The 17657-nt window shown below is 38.3% G+C and overlaps 1 protein-coding gene across 2 annotated transcripts; it reads left to right on the forward strand.

The window, feature by feature from the left end:
- The first annotated feature begins 572 nt into the window (after nt 1-572).
- CTXN3 (cortexin 3) lies at nt 573-16701 on the forward strand. 2 transcript variants are annotated; one of them, XM_073346227.1, is made up of 2 exons: nt 573-633; nt 16340-16701. In XM_073346227.1, the coding sequence occupies exon 2, from the start codon at nt 16388-16390 to the stop codon at nt 16679-16681; it is 294 nt and encodes a 97-aa protein (XP_073202328.1). In that variant the 5' UTR covers nt 573-633; nt 16340-16387; the 3' UTR covers nt 16682-16701. The 2 variants fall into 2 exon arrangements, with proteins under 2 accessions (XP_073202328.1, XP_073202327.1); XM_073346226.1 differs by lacking the exon at nt 573-633 and adding an exon at nt 8803-8870.
- Nucleotides 16702-17657: the final 956 nt, after the last annotated feature.

Genomic DNA, 17657 nt, shown 5'->3' on the forward strand with positions numbered 1-17657 from the left:
AAGCTTACCTATATATAGATATAAATAGCAGCAAACATTTTACTCAAGTTACGGCAAATGTTAATAGGTTTCTCTTGTGTTTGACACAATCAATAGTGTTAAATATCTCTTTCACGTATATAATTTCATCTTCAGTTGATGGAACTAATTCTGTTTCAAAGAAAAATAAATTCTATGAGACTGGATCATAAGATGTAGAATTATGACATACTGGTGGTTTAAATATTTTTTTCAGCTAAGATAATAACTGAATATTTTATCACCTAAGGTTAACTCTGCTACTGGGTTCACATTTGAAAGTTATCCAATAACTGTTTACAGCCTATTATTTCTGAGGGATTAAAATGACACAAATTTCTGTCTTCATTTTTTACCTACTATTGTTATAAATCATACACAAAAGTACTGCAACTGAAATATATGAGTTGTGAAAAATATTTCCCTACTATTCTCCTTCAGCTATGGTAATCTCAGCTGTTGTAAATATAGTAAATACAAATTGTTCAAATAAATCTGATTTTCAAGTTGACACTGTCCCCTTTAACTAGAAAAGGCAATGTGGGCAGAGCTGGCCTTTTGCATTTCTGGAAGAGTCAGCAAGTGGACTCCTTCATCTCATTCCCACCCCCAAAAGTAAGTGACTTATTTTAAATAATAATAATATTTTTTTAGAAAGTGGGGGAGAATCGTTTGGCTGGTACCAGCATCCTCTGCCAAAACCCATGTGGAGTACTGCATAAAATTTCAACAGAATGGGTTTATTGTTAGAGACATTTCTTTCTCTCTCCTCCTCCCACATCCTACAAAGGTTACATGGTTGTGAAAAGGGACAACTCTTGCAACAAAGATGGAAATCTTGAAGGAGGAAAACATACCGTCATTCAAATCTCTCCATGTGTCAGCACTTATATCTACTATATCTACCGCTCCTACCTCATTTCTGACCTGTAGCTGTCTGTTCAACTGAGTTATTGAAAATCAGGACAAAAATCATATAGCAGAAAAGTCAGTGTTTTGTCCCTTAACCTCTCTCTCCCCCACTTTTGTTCTTGTTTGATGCTATGAAGCTATTTATATTATTCCGAAAGGACTTTCAGGGACTATTAGCTAATGGAATTAGGAATGTTAGGGAGGAGTTATTTTTTTAAACAATCAAGTCTGTTCAGTGCTGTTACTGTTTGTGTGTGTGTGTGTGTGTGTGTCAGTGTCACTTCGACATAAAACGCGGCTTGAAGGCACACTAGCTGACATAATTGAAATGTATGAAGCAAAATCACAGTTCTTACTGAATACGCTGTAATGCTCTCTTTAAGGATATAGATCTTGATTCAATATTTTAATTATCAGAGCAATAGTAGTAAAATTTCACATTGCTAGTTCATTGGTTAATAAAACATAGTAATGAAAAAATGGAATTATTCATGCCCTTTTATTCTGCCATGGACATGTGAGCTGTAATTTTAAGTAGTTGTTTTTTGCCAGAGCTGCCTGTCATGGGTTGTCCAGTACCCTTTTACGTGCAACCAGCATTTATCACTGCTGTATTGCTTTCAGATTTTTACATAGCAATTTACATAAACCACTATGTTTTTTGAGGGAGGAGAAAGCAGAAAAGTTTAATATTTGTTTACAATCTTTGTTTTGGCAGCAGAAATGTGTTGTGTTATGTTAGACCTCACTTCCAGGCTGAATTAAAAGAAACAGAGGAATGCAAATAAAGTAAATTCAGTTTGAAATGTTGATTTTATAATGAATTATTTAAATGATATTGTGGAGCTCTCTTTTTGTTTGATACCCCTACAGCACAAACAAAGAGTGCAAATCAAGTTGAAAATAAATGAATCAGTAGTGCAGCATAATATGCAAGTACAGCTTCTGAACTGTCATGGTGAAATGAGTTAGTGTATTAAACATCACGTTTGGATTAAGGTTCTCATCTATAGCACTTTCTAAAAATGGTAACAGTAAACTCAATGTGATTTGCAACAGGAAGAATTTTTGTTGATTTTTGTAGAAGTGCCATAATTGAACTGTTTATGAATAGTGCCTGAAATTGGCAATACTATTGCCTAGGCCATACCTGCTTAAACTTAAAATGGACAAACAAAAATGTAAGAGAGTGCTTCATACCTCTTAGAAAATTTTGGCTCTTGGGTAACTTCCAGTCTTGCTCACCTCACCCAATGGTGATTCTTGTCCTCTCCCTTCCTCAACTTTCTCTGTATATAAAAATGCTTAATGAGAAGATAGAATGGGATTCCCATCTCTACCTGAACCAAATTTTAAGATCCTTGGTAGACGATGACCATATAAACAGGATTTAGACTAGTCTCATTGATGCGGTATCTATAATCTGACTGGTATAAAAGTGGTGACTGTTTAAGATACTATAAAATGGTCAGGGAGGTCAACTAGGAAAGGGAAAAAGCACAATATCCAGAATAAATTCACTTTAAAATGTGGTTTTTCCCTAAGCCACGTTGATATCTTATCCTCTTCACTTAACTTGGTTGGATTATCAGACATATCTAACATAATCATTTCTCTGCCATTGTGGGGGCCTCTGGCACTGGTGCATCTCCATCTCTCCTATTCTCTGCCTGTGGCACATAATAGTCCAGTCTCCTATAGATTGTAATATCTTGATCTAATTTTAGTTGCTGTGTTTAGTGTGTGGGTGGTGTTGGTGGCCTGTGATATACAGGAGGTCAGACTAGAGGATCTGTTGGTCCCATCTGACCTTAAACTCTATGACTGTATGACTTTACCCAAGATATGGGAGCTAATTGTCCTATTCCATTCAGCACCAGTGTGGCCTCAACTGGAATACTGTATCCAGTTCTGGGTGCCACAGTTTAAGACAGATGTGGGCAAATTGGAAAGAGTCCAGAGGACAGCAACAAAAATGATAAACAGTTTAGAAAACTTGACCTATGAAGAAAGGTTAAAAAGCATTAGCCTTGAGAAAAGAAGACAGATAACTGTCTTCAAATATGTTAAGTGCTGTAATAAAGAGGACAGTGATCAGCTGTTCTCCATATCCAGGACAAGGATTAATCAACTTAATCTGCAACAGATTTAGGCTGGATATTAGGAAAAACTTTTGAACTATAAGGGTAGTTAAGCACTGGAATAGGCTTCAAAGGTAGGCTGTGGAATACCTGTCATTGTAGGTTTTTAAGAACAAATTGGACAAATACCTACCAGGAATGGCCTCAGTTTACTTGGTCCTGCCTCAGTGCAGTGGGTTGAACTACATGACCTTTCAAGTTCTCTTCCAGCCCTACACTTTTATGTTTCTGTGATTGCTGCAAAAAGATCTTTCAGGCCATATATCCATCCATAACTGGGACTAATACAGTACTGCCAACTCCACACATTCAAAAATCCACACATTCAAAAATCAGCCCTCCTACCCCCGAGCCCCCAAATGGCTTAAAATCATGAGAGTTTCAAAATAATAAATTTGGGGTTCTTTCTATTTGTCTTGTGTTTTCTGAGTCTTGAAGGGTTCCCACTTTGAAGCTTTTCGCTGCAACCATAAGGATTTTTTTTAAATGAAAGTTGAAATACTCACAATCACCTGACTCCAGGAACTGGGACTTTAATTAAAGCACCAAATATTGTGAGACTTGTGATAAAATCATGAGTGTTAGCAAAACTGTAATAAGTTTTCCATATGTGGACAGGAAAAGAACACTGAACAGTTTTTTCACTTGGTGGTACAATTTCCCCCTGACTTCAAAGGGAACAATGTTTGATTTAGATAGATATAAATAGAATAAATACATCCTTATGAGCTGCTGCTGCCTACTTGGTCAAAATATTTCTTTAAAAGTGCCTAAACTATCCTGTTATTTTGGAGCTACAGGGCCATAACATAATGAGAAGAAAATACACACACACACACACGTGCGCACACACACTTCTACACACAACAGGATGGAGTGGTTGATTGGGAAGAAGCAGGAGTGTAGAAAGTAGATCTATGATTATACAGATATACTTTTCAAAATCAGCTCTATAGAGGGCTTAAGGGTGTGCCAAGACTAGAGCTTTGTGGCCTGGGAGGAAGGAGTAGGGGAGAAAACTCCATGTCCTCCAAGCCCCTCTAGACATCCCAATTCCAGCTTTGTTTTTGGAACCAAAATGTGATCCATAGTGTTTATAATATATGTGCCAGAATATTCTCATGGTACCAGAAAAACACATAGAGGGGATAGATTCTTACAGGTGTCTGAGCCAGCCAGAGGCCTAAAGGCCAACTTTCAATGAAAAACAAAAAATTAATTTACTTATGCAAAATATAGTTTTACACATGTGGAAGAGCTGGCAGGAATGTCTCTGAATCTCAGTGAATGTGACATTGTTGCTAAGATCCTCACACTTGTGGATTTTTGCTCAAAATCAAAGTGGCTATGAAAGATTGCTTTTATAGTTACATTTAAAAACTGCTTGTGTCTGTCTTTGAATGCACACTGATTTTGGGTCTGATGCCCATATAAATATAGATCATAATTATCATTAAACCACTTTTTATAGAGTAATGTAGTTCTTCACATCAAAACAAGTTAAGAATACGAAAAATATTACAATGGCATTAGCTTAGAAAAACTGTGAAGAACACAAAAGCACAATGCACTAGGGAAATACAGTTTAATTTTTTCTGAACTGATTCAAAATGGAAGGTTTCAGATTAGTTCAATAAAATGAAATATTCCAGTTAAGATTGAACCGAGCAGAAAAAAAAATTCATTTTGATTTTCCTGACAGAAAATTGAAAAATTTCAGCACAACTGAACACAACACAAATTTCTTGGGGAAATTTTTTATTTTTGTCTGAAACTGCATTTATCATCTGAAAACTACTCTTGCAGAAAATTCTTGACCAATTCTACCTATTATTTTGTATCCTTTTTCTACCATTGCAAATAGGTAACAAGCATGCTAGGAGTAAGTATAATGAATTATTTTAAAGTTAATTGTATTGCATTTTACTTGACATTTTATAACCATAATTTACAGCTCTATTTAACTTGCACTTGAGTCCCCTGAATATTAAGAGATTCAATGTTTTAGAGTCTGGATGGAGGGGCAAGAGGAGAGTGTCCAGAAAAGCTACCAGATGGAACTGTAGGGTTAGCTCAAGTTCTATGCCAGTCTCAGAGACTCATGACAACAGAAAGTCCACCAGACCAGGATGATGCAAGTGTCAAAAAACTTTGCAACTTCCCCTCTGTTAAGGGGCCTGTATGTGGCCAACACAGGCCCCAAAGGAGAAAATCTTGGCCTGAGGCGGAACATGGGGAGAGTCATCAGTTTTGCACTAGAACAATGTGCCCCTCACAGCCTCTGCCAGGGGAGCTCCAGTGGATTTCACCTCCTAAAAATGGAGTGTTCTCTTTCTTTCCCGTCTCCCTTTCCCCCAAGAAAACAATGAGGGAAGGGTAGCTGTGAAGCTAGCTCCTGCCCTCATTTAAGATGGATCTGACTTGGAGCACGGAGGGGGCAAAGCTGGCTCAGGGAGGTGTAGCATCTCCCTGCATCCATTTCAGTGAATCTGGCACACAAAGCCTATTTTCAGAATGTCAGAGTTGACATGTTTGTCTGACACAAGGTTAGTGCTCAGTCCTGCTTTAGGATGCCTAAATGATCATCACTACAGACCTTGTAAAATCAGCCACTGCTGGAACATGCATGCCTAGCAGCCAGTCTGACAAGATACATAGCTATGAGCAATAGACCAAGAGCAAGGCATTAGCATGTTTCTCTGTCTTCCCTTCAGTCAATTCACATGGATGTAGAGTCTAAATGCAAAGGAGTCTGTAATGCCCAGATATTTGAGAAAGTGAGTTGGAGATAAATGGGCTATTGATTTTTTTTTCTTTCTTTCTCTTGCTCACTGTCAAAGATTCAGTCAGTCAGTGACAGCAGCATTGGTAGTCTCAGACCTGCTTGCATATCTCGGAAACTTCTCTAGATGAGTTCCTACAGAATGTTTTCAATATTCTGTGACTTTCAGATCTGTCAGTTTTGCACAGCTCATTCTGAGTGACATGGCAGGGTGAAGAGTGAATCAAAATTATTAGGATTCTTCCAGTGATGTGGAGGAGTCATGGTAACTATTGGTGCAGAGGTCTCATTCCATCTCTGGGTGACATTTTAGTATTTCATAGCCTTTTGGAATGGTTGTGCAATAATAACCAGCTAACTTCAAAAGATACCTTCAGACCTATTAATAAAATCACACCAAGAACATCCCTTGAACACCAAATAGAGTCAGATATAGAGATGCTGTAGTTTAATACTGTATTTAGAATTAATTCGTGGGATGGTTTGAGTATTACCTCTGGAGAGCAATTGACTAAAATGGCTATAATATTTTTTTACATTGCTGTTCCTGCAGAGTGTTTTCACCAAATGTGATGTATGTAATCTTCACAAGCACAGCTCTACAATGCCATAGTTACAAAGAAAAATCTTGAGGTTCTTGCTGCGGCAAACCTCAGTGCAGTGAAGTGTGAGCACAACTAGAGTAAGGACATGAGGATTTAAGCCCATAGTAAATATCATGGGACAATTGTGGGAGGTATTGTTAATTTGGTAACTACAGCACAGTGATGTCATTGTTGATATCAATAACATCCAAGGCCACTGCATTAAAGCCCAGTAAACTCACTGGAAAGACTCCCATGGACTTTATTGGACCTTAAATGAATATCACTGTTGTCATCTGTTTGTAAGACTTATAAAATACAAAACAAAAAAGATAAAATGAATCTTTAAACCCATTGTTTCATCAGTTCTCTCTGTCCTCATGTTTATTAGCCACAAACTGCATTCACTGGAGCATACATGGGTTCAGAATTGTGAATCTCTACAAAGAAGGGAAGACCAAAGGAGAAAAATTCTAGAATGACAGGTTCTAAATAATTGGAAAATATCTACAACTTTGTTTAATATAGTAAAACAGCCTCTCACTTGCAGTTTTCCTCTTGGATCTAACAAGCCTCTTCCTTCCTGCCTTTATCTTTTGTATTCATGCTGATCCTCTAGCTAGGAAAGAAATTGAGTGGATTAGTATACGAAGGCTGAAGCCTGTGTCACAAAGGGAATAATTCACTAAGAAGTGCTCAGCAGAAACAGTTTATTTTTTAAAAACACCAAAGTACCTCCCTATAACCCACATAACGTTGCTGGGAATCACAAAGCTGTCCTGAACTGGGCTCTTTTTACAGTGAGGCAGTAGTGTACTACCTCTGTGCTACCAAGACTGTAAGGCCTTGACTAGCTACACGTGTAAGTTGTACCACTTTCCAGTATAATTAAAGCAGCACAACACCCTAGTGTGGACACAGTTATACTGGTATAATTAGGTTTATACTGGTATAGCTTATTCCTGTACAGCAAGGGGAATAAGCTCTACTGATATAACACTGTTATTTCAGTTTAACTGCATCCACACTAGGGCTTATACAGGTATAACTCTTTCAGTAAAAAAAACCACACCCATAACTGAAATAACAATATACCTGTACAAAAGCTATGTGTAGACCAGGACTCAAGCTCAGTACAAACGCTGTTTCTGCATCCATGCTGCTGTTCCTCCCCACCTGGAGCCACAGGGCTCTTATAGCGGTGTATGTGGAATTTTGCATTTGTGTGTGATGAATTAGTGGCGATATTATATATTTACTATGGTGAAATCAGACAAAGCATTAAGGGCCAGATTGCATGTAGTCCTTACACTGGCCTGCAGGGGTTGAAGGGGAACCACAAAGGGCTCCCTCAATAACCATCAGAGCACCTTGGGAAACAGATTATGCCTTAGATGGGAAACAATTTGTCCTAGGATGCTGCTGGGGGCACGGGTTTCACACTGCCCCCTAAACAGGGCAGTGGCACAAATGCCCCGATCTAACCATAAATTGTTCAGCCATTCCCCTGCCCCACCCCTGATCACCCTAAAAAAAAAAGTGGAAACCAGGGCGCAACCAGTATTTAAATCAATTGACACACCATTTTAAAACTAGTGTTGTTTTCTTTCAGGAAGGAAAATAAGAACCATTATGCTTTACAGAGTATTTTTCCCCTCAAATAAAGTAGCTACTTTATTAAGGGCAGCTTTTGCACATGACTTGAAAACAACTACGGCTTCCAGAAAAAAAGAAATGCTAGAAATAAGTTTAAAAAAAAAGCAACAGCTATGTTGATGGCCAGATGCCACTGCCATCAGGTTATTTTTATATAGTAAATGTAGCCCAGAATTACTCTCACACATTGTTCTTTAAAAGTCTTCTAATTAAGGAGTTTTCTTGAAGGTCACAAACAGTAATCAGATTGGCTGATGAATGCTATTTGGCATCAAAAAAGCCAGATTACTGACAGCAATCCTTACAGTAAAAAGAGAAATACTGGTATATTTATGGCTTTAATTTTAGCAAAGGTACGGGAATGCCCTGTGATTTTTTATTTATTTCTTGAACTACTTTTGAGTGTTAATATTCTCCTGAAGACAGTTTCAGACAGATTGCTAGGCTGCTGCTCTACTCAGTGAAGCAGAATCTACTGAAGAGTTGCTGAGGCAGAACTGAAATCATAGCTCGCCTCAAAGAAACGACAGTATTGTCAGCTAATTACTTCTAACACACAAACAGCATTCTTGTATAACATTGTTTTTTATGTAAAAGTCTAAGCCTTTTAAAGGCAGCTCTAGTGCTTTTAGGTGTTCATCCCGGTTCTTTGCAGTCCCTGCTACTTTGCACTTACATTGCGAGCAAGGTAAAGAAGAATGGAAACTAAAGATACCTGTAACTACCCGTAACAGCTGCAGAAGGAAATGGGTCGGGTTTTCTCTCTACTAGATGAAGGTACTTGTATAACAAAAACTGTATGCCCATTTTACTTATTTATTTAATAAATAATCTTTATATTTTACAAGCCTGGTTAATACTGTTTATATGCAATATTTCCTGGATAGAGGGTAAGAATTTGTGACATGGAGATCTAAAACCTATGAAAATTAAATGTATCTAAAATAAATTAATACAAAGTATAGTGACCTTTACTGGTTTTTTATATTTATTTTTTGAAAAGTTCATTAAGGTTAACAAAGTTAACCTTTACTAATGAAGGAAAAAGGAATGCAAAATATATTAGTCTCACTGAGCAGCAGATTTCTTAATCTGGAAAGATTTGTAACTGTAATAGGATTATTTTTTCCCAGTGGGATCCAGCCTAATCAAATATTTTAATAACATGTTAGCTTAAAGGGCTTTAACATTTAATATATTATGGACATGCCTTAGCAATATGCAATGGGGAAAGAATTACAGTGCTAGCATTTGTAAATTTTGCTAGCTACAATGCTAGCTGTAAACTTTTTAGAAGGAAAAGTACATGGAGACAAAGGGAAAAGGAAATAGTGTATTTTGTATGGGGTTCAAATGGTGTAAATCCATTGAAGCTATGCTGATTTATACCAGCTGACTCTCACATGCTGTTCCTTTTGTTTAAATCCAATTAGCCAGTAAAGGGAGCAGTTACTTCGACAAAGTCAGTTGCTAATTGTGGCACTAAGTGGTTCCCCCAGTAACTTTGCCCCTATGTGCATATGCATTACAATAGGGTGTCTCATTAAATGAATACACGCAGCATATATACAGTAATACAAAATGCTACTTCTGTTCATCTAAGGTAAAAGATACAGGTGCAGTTTAAACATTACAATATACTATTCAACATAATTACAGTGCACAGTGTTATTGGAGAGGCAGCCAAAGAAAAAGTACTGTTCCTTTTATAGTAATATAATGATAATACCCCTGAAATCCAACTAACTCCATCAAGTTGCTTTAACAAAGTCAGTCACTGATTCTTGCACTATGTGGTCTTTTTCTTGCCAGACCACCAGAGGCTCTGCCCCTAAAAGCTGTTGGGAAGAAGACGAGGATGTGTGCGTGCATGGGGGCCAGTGGCAATCTGCTGGTCCTGGGTTCATAAATAGGAGAGGGTGAGGCAGTATAAAGTAAGTCAAGAGTCACTGCAGTCACACTCAGACTGTGCAGTGACTGTTGTCAGGGTCAAAGTGCGATATTGTACATGAGGGTTGTGAGGCATAAGTAGATACCACAGTGGGCATATTTAATACAATTTATCAATTTAGTGGCTATTTCTGTGAAGTCATATGTATTCCAGGTGGCTCTGATATGTCTATCACTACAATAGAGTTGTGAGCGTATGGAAAAAAATCTTTGTGCAGATGTTTAGAATAGGGATATTTGAGTGTGAAGAAGCTTGTGTGGTGTTTCTATGTAAGGAAATGCTGTGATTAATCTGCTAAATTAACTAGAAAGGATAGTATAGAAAAATAGTACATGCGGCTGTGACACAATTTAGGTCTTGCATGTAATCACATGATTTACATTACACTAGATAAGCCATAATGGAAACCCACTTGTGCCATTAAATCCATAAACTTACATGATATTATGCATACTTGTGAGGCACCTGGTGAAGTCACAGAGACAAATTCTGCCCTTAAGAATGAAGTCAGTGAGTTTGCATGGGTGTAACTAAGGGCATATGTCAAAGTGGGTCAAAACTCTATAAATTGTATATCTATATGGTTTCAGCGGGTCAGCTTCCTCCACTGATACAGCTCATTTTAAAGGGTTGCCTGTTAATTTTAGGTAATTTGCATAAAACAACTATATAGCAGGTGATTTATTAAACAATAGAGATCAATGTAACCTGGAATACATTTAACCTGGAATTTCATTTTTAGTCTGTGGAAAGGGAATTTTATATGGAAGTTATATAAAAATAATAATTCCAGAATTTTTATCTCTGAATTTCCTTTGCTGATGTCTTTAAAAGCCTGGAGATTATGCATTCTTCATCACACCTAGAAACAAAGGGCCAAATCCTGAGCTAGTGTTAATCTGTGGAACACCACTGACCACAGTGGACCTACTTCAATTTACATAGGTGGGGGTCTAGCTTAGAATTTCATTTGCTACCGAACATCAACTGTGTTTCAAAAATTAGGCGGTTTTGCAAATATTTGACTCTGTTCACTGCAGTGTTTATACACAAATGTATAATAATTGCAAAAAACACAACACATTGAATGGTAAAGGGTGAGATTCTAATTGCACAAAAGTCAGCAAATTGAGATTTCAGGTTCCCTCTTGTACATATACGTTACAAGAGTCTTTCATAAAACAAACACAAATCCTATATTAAATTATATAAAGTAGTATTTTATATAAATGGTAATAGAAAAAGGTGGAGTTTAAACATAACAGTGCAAAGTCCAATTCAGTTACAAACACAGTGGTTTTGGAAGAGTGACATTTAAAAAAAGAACAGTTCCTTTCTGTTGTCCTCTTGATCGATCAGCCCTCAGAGGGGGCGCACCGGTCACAATATGCCATTTGAGGTGTTCTAGCCATTCCTTCAGCCACTCGCTGGCCAGGCTGCCAGTGGCAATGGACACCCAATTGGCATAGCACACTGCAGCCCAGAACCCCTGAGCTCAAGCGATCTGCCGGCCTTAGCCTTCCAAGTAGCTGGAATTACAGGCGCACGCCACCATGCCTGACTCCATTAGTCTGTTATATTGTTTTCAAAATAAGAAGCTTTGCCATGAACCCTAAAAAGAAATCATTAAAAAACACGACAATTTTCAATGAAAGTTTGCCTTTTTCAAAACCGAGTGTTAGAAAGCCTGGAAATGCTGATTTAATGTGCACTGACCTTAACTCTGGCTGCATGTTCCTGGTAGCCTGCGTCCCAACTTTCTAAAGCAGTTTCATGTATTCAGTAAGTGCATCTGTATCAAAGCTAGTAACCTACTCAACTCAATATACTTGGGTGATTTGACTCCTGCAGGGGCACCTCAAACTTTAACAGTTCACCTTCAGATTTTCAGGTAGGTGGTTTCTGTAGCATGAGATAGGTAACTGAACCAGCAATGATATACAGGTTCACAGCATCCAGAGTAGATGTCCAGTCATTGTAGATTGGGTGAGTCTGGGTGAAACTAGGGAGAGGTCAAAATTTGGTTGATAATGATAACCTTGCCACAACTTTAACAATGGAGAGAGACTGTCCAAAAGAGTGAGAGATCCTAATGTCATTCAAATGTGCAAGGGGACAGAGTTAAGCTGGCTGTGGTAACCCTAATTCTGTTTCCTGACTTGTTTGAAATAAAAGTTCAGTCCCTATGTGGCAATAACATGGTCCTTGGTACGTTTCAATTATTGTTTCAAGGAAAATGATGTATTCCATTAAACCAGACCTCCACTGATTTCTTCATCTCTGCCTAATCCACAAAAACAAAACAAAACCTTCTGGGCTGGCATTAATCATAAGCATTTGTGTTCTTTTGTTTTAAAAAATGTATAGCTACTATAACCAAGTGTCTTAGATTGAAAGTGCCATCTCAGCCAGAACTATAATAAAACGAGCTAATGGTTATGTGCATGTTAGCAAAAATGAATGGTAACAACAGAGCCGGATGTGGACAGAAAGGTATTCAATTGTGTACTCATTAAATGAAGGATTATTCATATCGGTGAGGAAATCATTTCAACAAGAAATTGAACTTGAATGCCTTTACCTCTAAAAGCTACTTATTGAGTTAAAGGCTAATCGGTTTGCTCAATCAGTCTTAATTCTACTTAAGTCATATACAGCTGCCTGGTGCTTAGACAAACCTCTGTTTATAATATTTTTTCCCTTGGGGATCTCTAATCCAGGTAATAACCTGGCCTAGCTCTGGCTGGCTTTTAAAATCAACAATAAGAAACATATTCAGATCACCACAGTCCTACTCTTGTTTTGATCATCTGACAGCTGCCACTACAGTCATAACTTTCTGTGATGCCTATAATGTATTCCTCTCTGGATCAATGTATACTTATGCAATATCATTATTTGAGTTTTACACCATTAGCATCAATGTTGCATAAACCACTGCATAGACAAGAAGGTGAAAAGTAATGAGGGGTGGAAGGATGGTCTTGTGGCTAACGGAAAAGTGGAAATCTGGCTCCAATCACTGACTTTGCTCCTCTGCTTCCTTTGGGCCCTTTGGAAAGTCACTTAATCACTCTCTACTTCCATTTCTCAATCTCTAAAATGGAGATGATAATATCATTTGTATCATATCCCAGTGGGGATCAAGGCCTGTTGTGCTATGTGCTGTACAAACAAGTAGAAAGACAGTCTGCTCGAAGAAGCTTGCAGTGTAAGATGCCACTCCCCGCCCAAAATCTGAACATGAAAGGGACCCTTTAGGCACAGAACTCCTCAGAACTATGTGGAAAAGTTGCTTGGGTACTTCTGTGGCACGATACCTTCCATCTCCCAGGCCCCCCAAAGATCTCCCCAGGAATCTAGGATCTATACTGGGAAAGGGGATGCAGGCTGGAGGAGAAGAGGGTAGGTTGTGGATGGGATGGATGCACAGGTGTTTCCCAGAGAAGATAATACAACTTGAGGTTGTATTAGCATTTCCCTGTAGCCCTCTATACTGGGGGCAATGTTGCCATGAGGAGTCCCTGGTACACAGCTCCAATGGAGTCACACTGTCAGAGTGCTGTAGGAAGCTGCTAGAATCACTTAGCAATCTCCTTGAGACCCAGGGATTCCTACACAAAGGGAACTCACAGTTGCTCAGGAATGGTGCAAAGGAGCTGGACTGGGAGCTGAGAGTCTGTCCCTACATGTTTGTTTGCGCTATGGGCAGTGTAAGATCTCTGAGGTCCTTATGTAGTTGTTTCCTTGCTTTCAGAAAGGTGAGTTTTGTAAATGATGTGAAAGATAAGCACTTTGCTTTCATTTTAGCAACATTTTGTTGTTGGATTTAACTTTTATATTGCAGTGGCCACAGTTAGGATCAGAGCCCCATTGTGCTCCAGTGAACTCCAGTATGAACTTAAGGCGAGACCCGTTGTTGGTGCATGTAGTTATAGCATGATAATGAGCAGTCTGGGGCTGAATGGCTGCCGAGTCCAAAGCATGCTTCACACCTCTGTTGATACATAAAATCAACTGAAACCAGTTATGGCTATGAGAATGATTACCCAACCCATCTCTGCATCTGCAGTCATTCACCACACACCCCATTTTTGGTGCCTGTTCAATCCTTAAAGAAAGTAATTAGCACACAATCTTTAATAATTCATCAAATGATTTTGAAATCAGGTTTCTTCAAAGAATACAAAGCATTTGTGTTTTACTGAGCAATATATACCTGCTAAGTTTAAAATGAGGTTTTTCAAGTACAGTAAAAATCTGAACTTTCTTGACAGGTGAAAATTTCCCATTTCTCACCGACCCCAAAATCCTTAGCCCATTTTTAGATGATTGCACATTATTGAATGTATGTTTCCAACCCTTTCCTAAATTACTCAAATCTGTGCTGAAAGCAAGCATGACAAAATGTATCTCCAAAATGTAGTTTTAGGAGAGACTTTCAAGCTCCAATTCAACAAAGAATTTAATATTGTGGTTAACTTAAAGCACATTCTTAAGTCATTGTAGTCTATGAGACTTAAGCATGCACTGAAGTGCTTTGCTAACTCAGGGCTTTGGTGACTAAAATGAAGGGTTTTTTTGTAGCAGTCATTTGTCTTCAACCTTCATTATAGCATCATTTTCAAAATGTTATAATCCTGTGTCTCAATTTCTGTGTTTTTATAACAAGATTTATCATTGGACTTTAGTTACATTTCTTCCTCCATGTATCATCTAAGATCTGACACTTTTATTAAACTGCTTGAGCCTAAGGTTACAGCTCTTTTTATTAGCGAGGCTCATGAATTTTTCATCAGCTGGTAGCTGGAAATATACTTTCAAAGATATGAAATTAACAACAAATTAAATTTATATCGTTCTGTCATTTCAGTTATACATTGGATCGGGCATTAATAATTGTACAGCTGTGACATTTGTTCTTTTATTACCTCTTCCATTGTTTTATCTGAAGTATATGTGGTTTTAAAATTATGCTTCATGTGTAATTATATAACTGCTTTCTCAATACCACATTTAGTGGTAATTATTTTTATTGACATGTGCTTGTAAGTCATTACTGACCAAGTCTCCATTGTAAATGACAGCTAATTCTCAATGGATTTAAATGGCAACATAAAAGTTTTGCTTGTTTCCACAATTTTGTGTCCTTCCTCCTAGTCCAGGTTTGATTTTGTTTAAAAACAGTCTCTTTTCTTACCATTTGCATGAAGTGCACCGATTGTAGCCTATAGTGCTAAATTGGGGACAAGCAGGGATAACCTGTAGCCATCATACCTTATATGGATTTTATAATCTAGATATGTTAAGGCCTTGCCAATGCCTGAGGTGAGACTAAGAGAAATGTAAGTACTGTAGGCAGTGCTGGCGATGATTTTGGTAGGGGACATTCTTATAGCCACATTTAGGCACCCATTTGAATATACTTCACTTTACTCATTGATTTCACTGGGGCCATATGTAAGGATGGCATGATCTGGCCCTGAGTCAGTACTGACCTGATGACACTACACGGCACTACGGCATGCTGTGAAATATGAAACCTAGCTCCTGACTCACTGTATTTACTAAAAGATCACAGATTGAATTTCAGCATGAGGTAAGGTCATTAACTAATATGTTGGGCTACATTTGAGACTGAACTGCCTCCCTAAAATTCCTCTTGTTTCAAATGAAGAAGCTATTTTCCCTGTCTTTTATAAATGCCATGTTGTGCTATGGGAACAGAATGGCTGCCAGCATCCAGCTCAGAGGTGTCTGCATTTCAGTTGTATGTAAAAGATCCCTGTTTGTGTCATCTGGGTACCTTTGGGATCATTATGGATGAAAGGTGTTAAAAATTATATTATTTTCTGACCCTCCTCCTCCAGAACTGCTGGCACAGTAATGACACTCTTCTCCCAGGTGGAATGAGACACAGTCTGCTTCAGACCTGTTCTTTCGGTAGCTTACCTTTTAGCAGTGTTCTCTGAGCAGTGTGATTGGCACCCTGACACTTCCCCTTGAAGATAGGGAAAATTCTATATCAATCCAAATGGTACATGATCAGGAAGCTACTCCAATCACATTTAGGCCCAGTACTTGGCCATCTTATAGCCAAGATGTCTGTTCATGCTATTTAACAGTAATATTAGGCCTTTCATATTATGAAACAAATAAACATGTTCAGAAAACAATAATAGAGGAATGGAAACAACCATAGGGTTCTTTCCCATATGCCCTCTGTGTTCAGATGAGACCACACACAAAAATAAGGTGCTTTCATAGCTAAAATTTTTTTCCCCTTCCCCTGCAGATAACACAAGTGCATCTAAGTGACTTCTACCATGGCCTCAGCAAATTGATGATGAAAATAAGGAAACTGTGGGATTACTTCTTTCAGCTTCCCTGGACAATGGAAGGAGAGCCAATCACTTCTACTTTGTTGCCTCCTGGGAATGTTCCACGAGACGCTAGCTTGACCCTGGAGCAGAAAACCACATTTGTCTTTGTGATCTTATTATTTATTTTCTTAGGCATTCTCATTGTCCGATGCTTCCGAATTCTCCTAGACCCCTACAGGAGTATGCCCACCTCCACCTGGGCTGATGGACTTGATGGGATAGAGAAAGGCCAGTTTGATTATGCCCTGGCTTAGACTGACAACTCAGAAATATTATTTAGAGGAGTTTGTTTTTTTTAAAAAAAACTGGAATGTAGATTTATTTTCCCCCAATTTTCTCAGACATTATAAAAGCCTTGCATGACTGCACAAAATATTAATTTGTTTTTAAATAAACATCAAAGTGAGTTAAACATTTGAAGGTAGACTGGTGATTCTCCTAATGGAGGGGGAAAAATAAAGCTATAACTGTGGTTCAAAACATATTGGAACAATATATAACATAGATGGTATCTTATGACTCCGAATAAGTTTGATTTGTAGTTGCTGAAGAAAGCCTTATTGTTTGAAAGTAGCTTTTTTACAAGCATCAGTAGATTTACAGGTTGGGTAGGAATGTTTTTTTATGAGTTGTATGTGGCAATTAAATAAACTTTTAACGCCCCACTGGCTTTTAAAATAAATGTAGGGGGGGGGAGACTCATACCAGATTTCCTCATGTCACAGTCACAGCTCTTCCAAGCTGCTCTGGTTTATTCCTCCGCCCTTCAGTACAGCTATACATAACACATAGAATGTAGCTGGAGTTCATGCAGATAATTCCCAATTGCTATTGCCAGCTCCAGAGGGCAGAGAGGGTCCTTTATTGTGAAGCCTGGTACCTCCAACCAAGGTGACCCCTCAATTTGCATGAGACACAAGGGCTGCTGTCCCTTAGGAAAATGAATAATGCTACCACAGCTGGCACAGAGTATAGACCCGGTTACCCGCTACACAAGAAACAATGAAGTACATCAACCCAAACCACAGCAAAGGAATGACACTATCCCAAAGTAACAATATAACAAAGGGAGAGTTACTGGGAGCAGGAAAATAGGATCTAGGGAAGGTTAGAGTTAAGGTTAACTAATGAGTACTAACATATCAATACTCCCAACACTTCCTAGACTACAGTTTCCTCCCTAGCACTTTCCCCAGGCAGAGGGTATACTGAAGATGAGTCTAGAGATGA

Source organism: Lepidochelys kempii, chromosome 5, assembly GCF_965140265.1.
Source record: "Lepidochelys kempii isolate rLepKem1 chromosome 5, rLepKem1.hap2, whole genome shotgun sequence".
In the NCBI taxonomy this organism is placed as follows: domain Eukaryota; kingdom Metazoa; phylum Chordata; order Testudines; family Cheloniidae; genus Lepidochelys; species Lepidochelys kempii.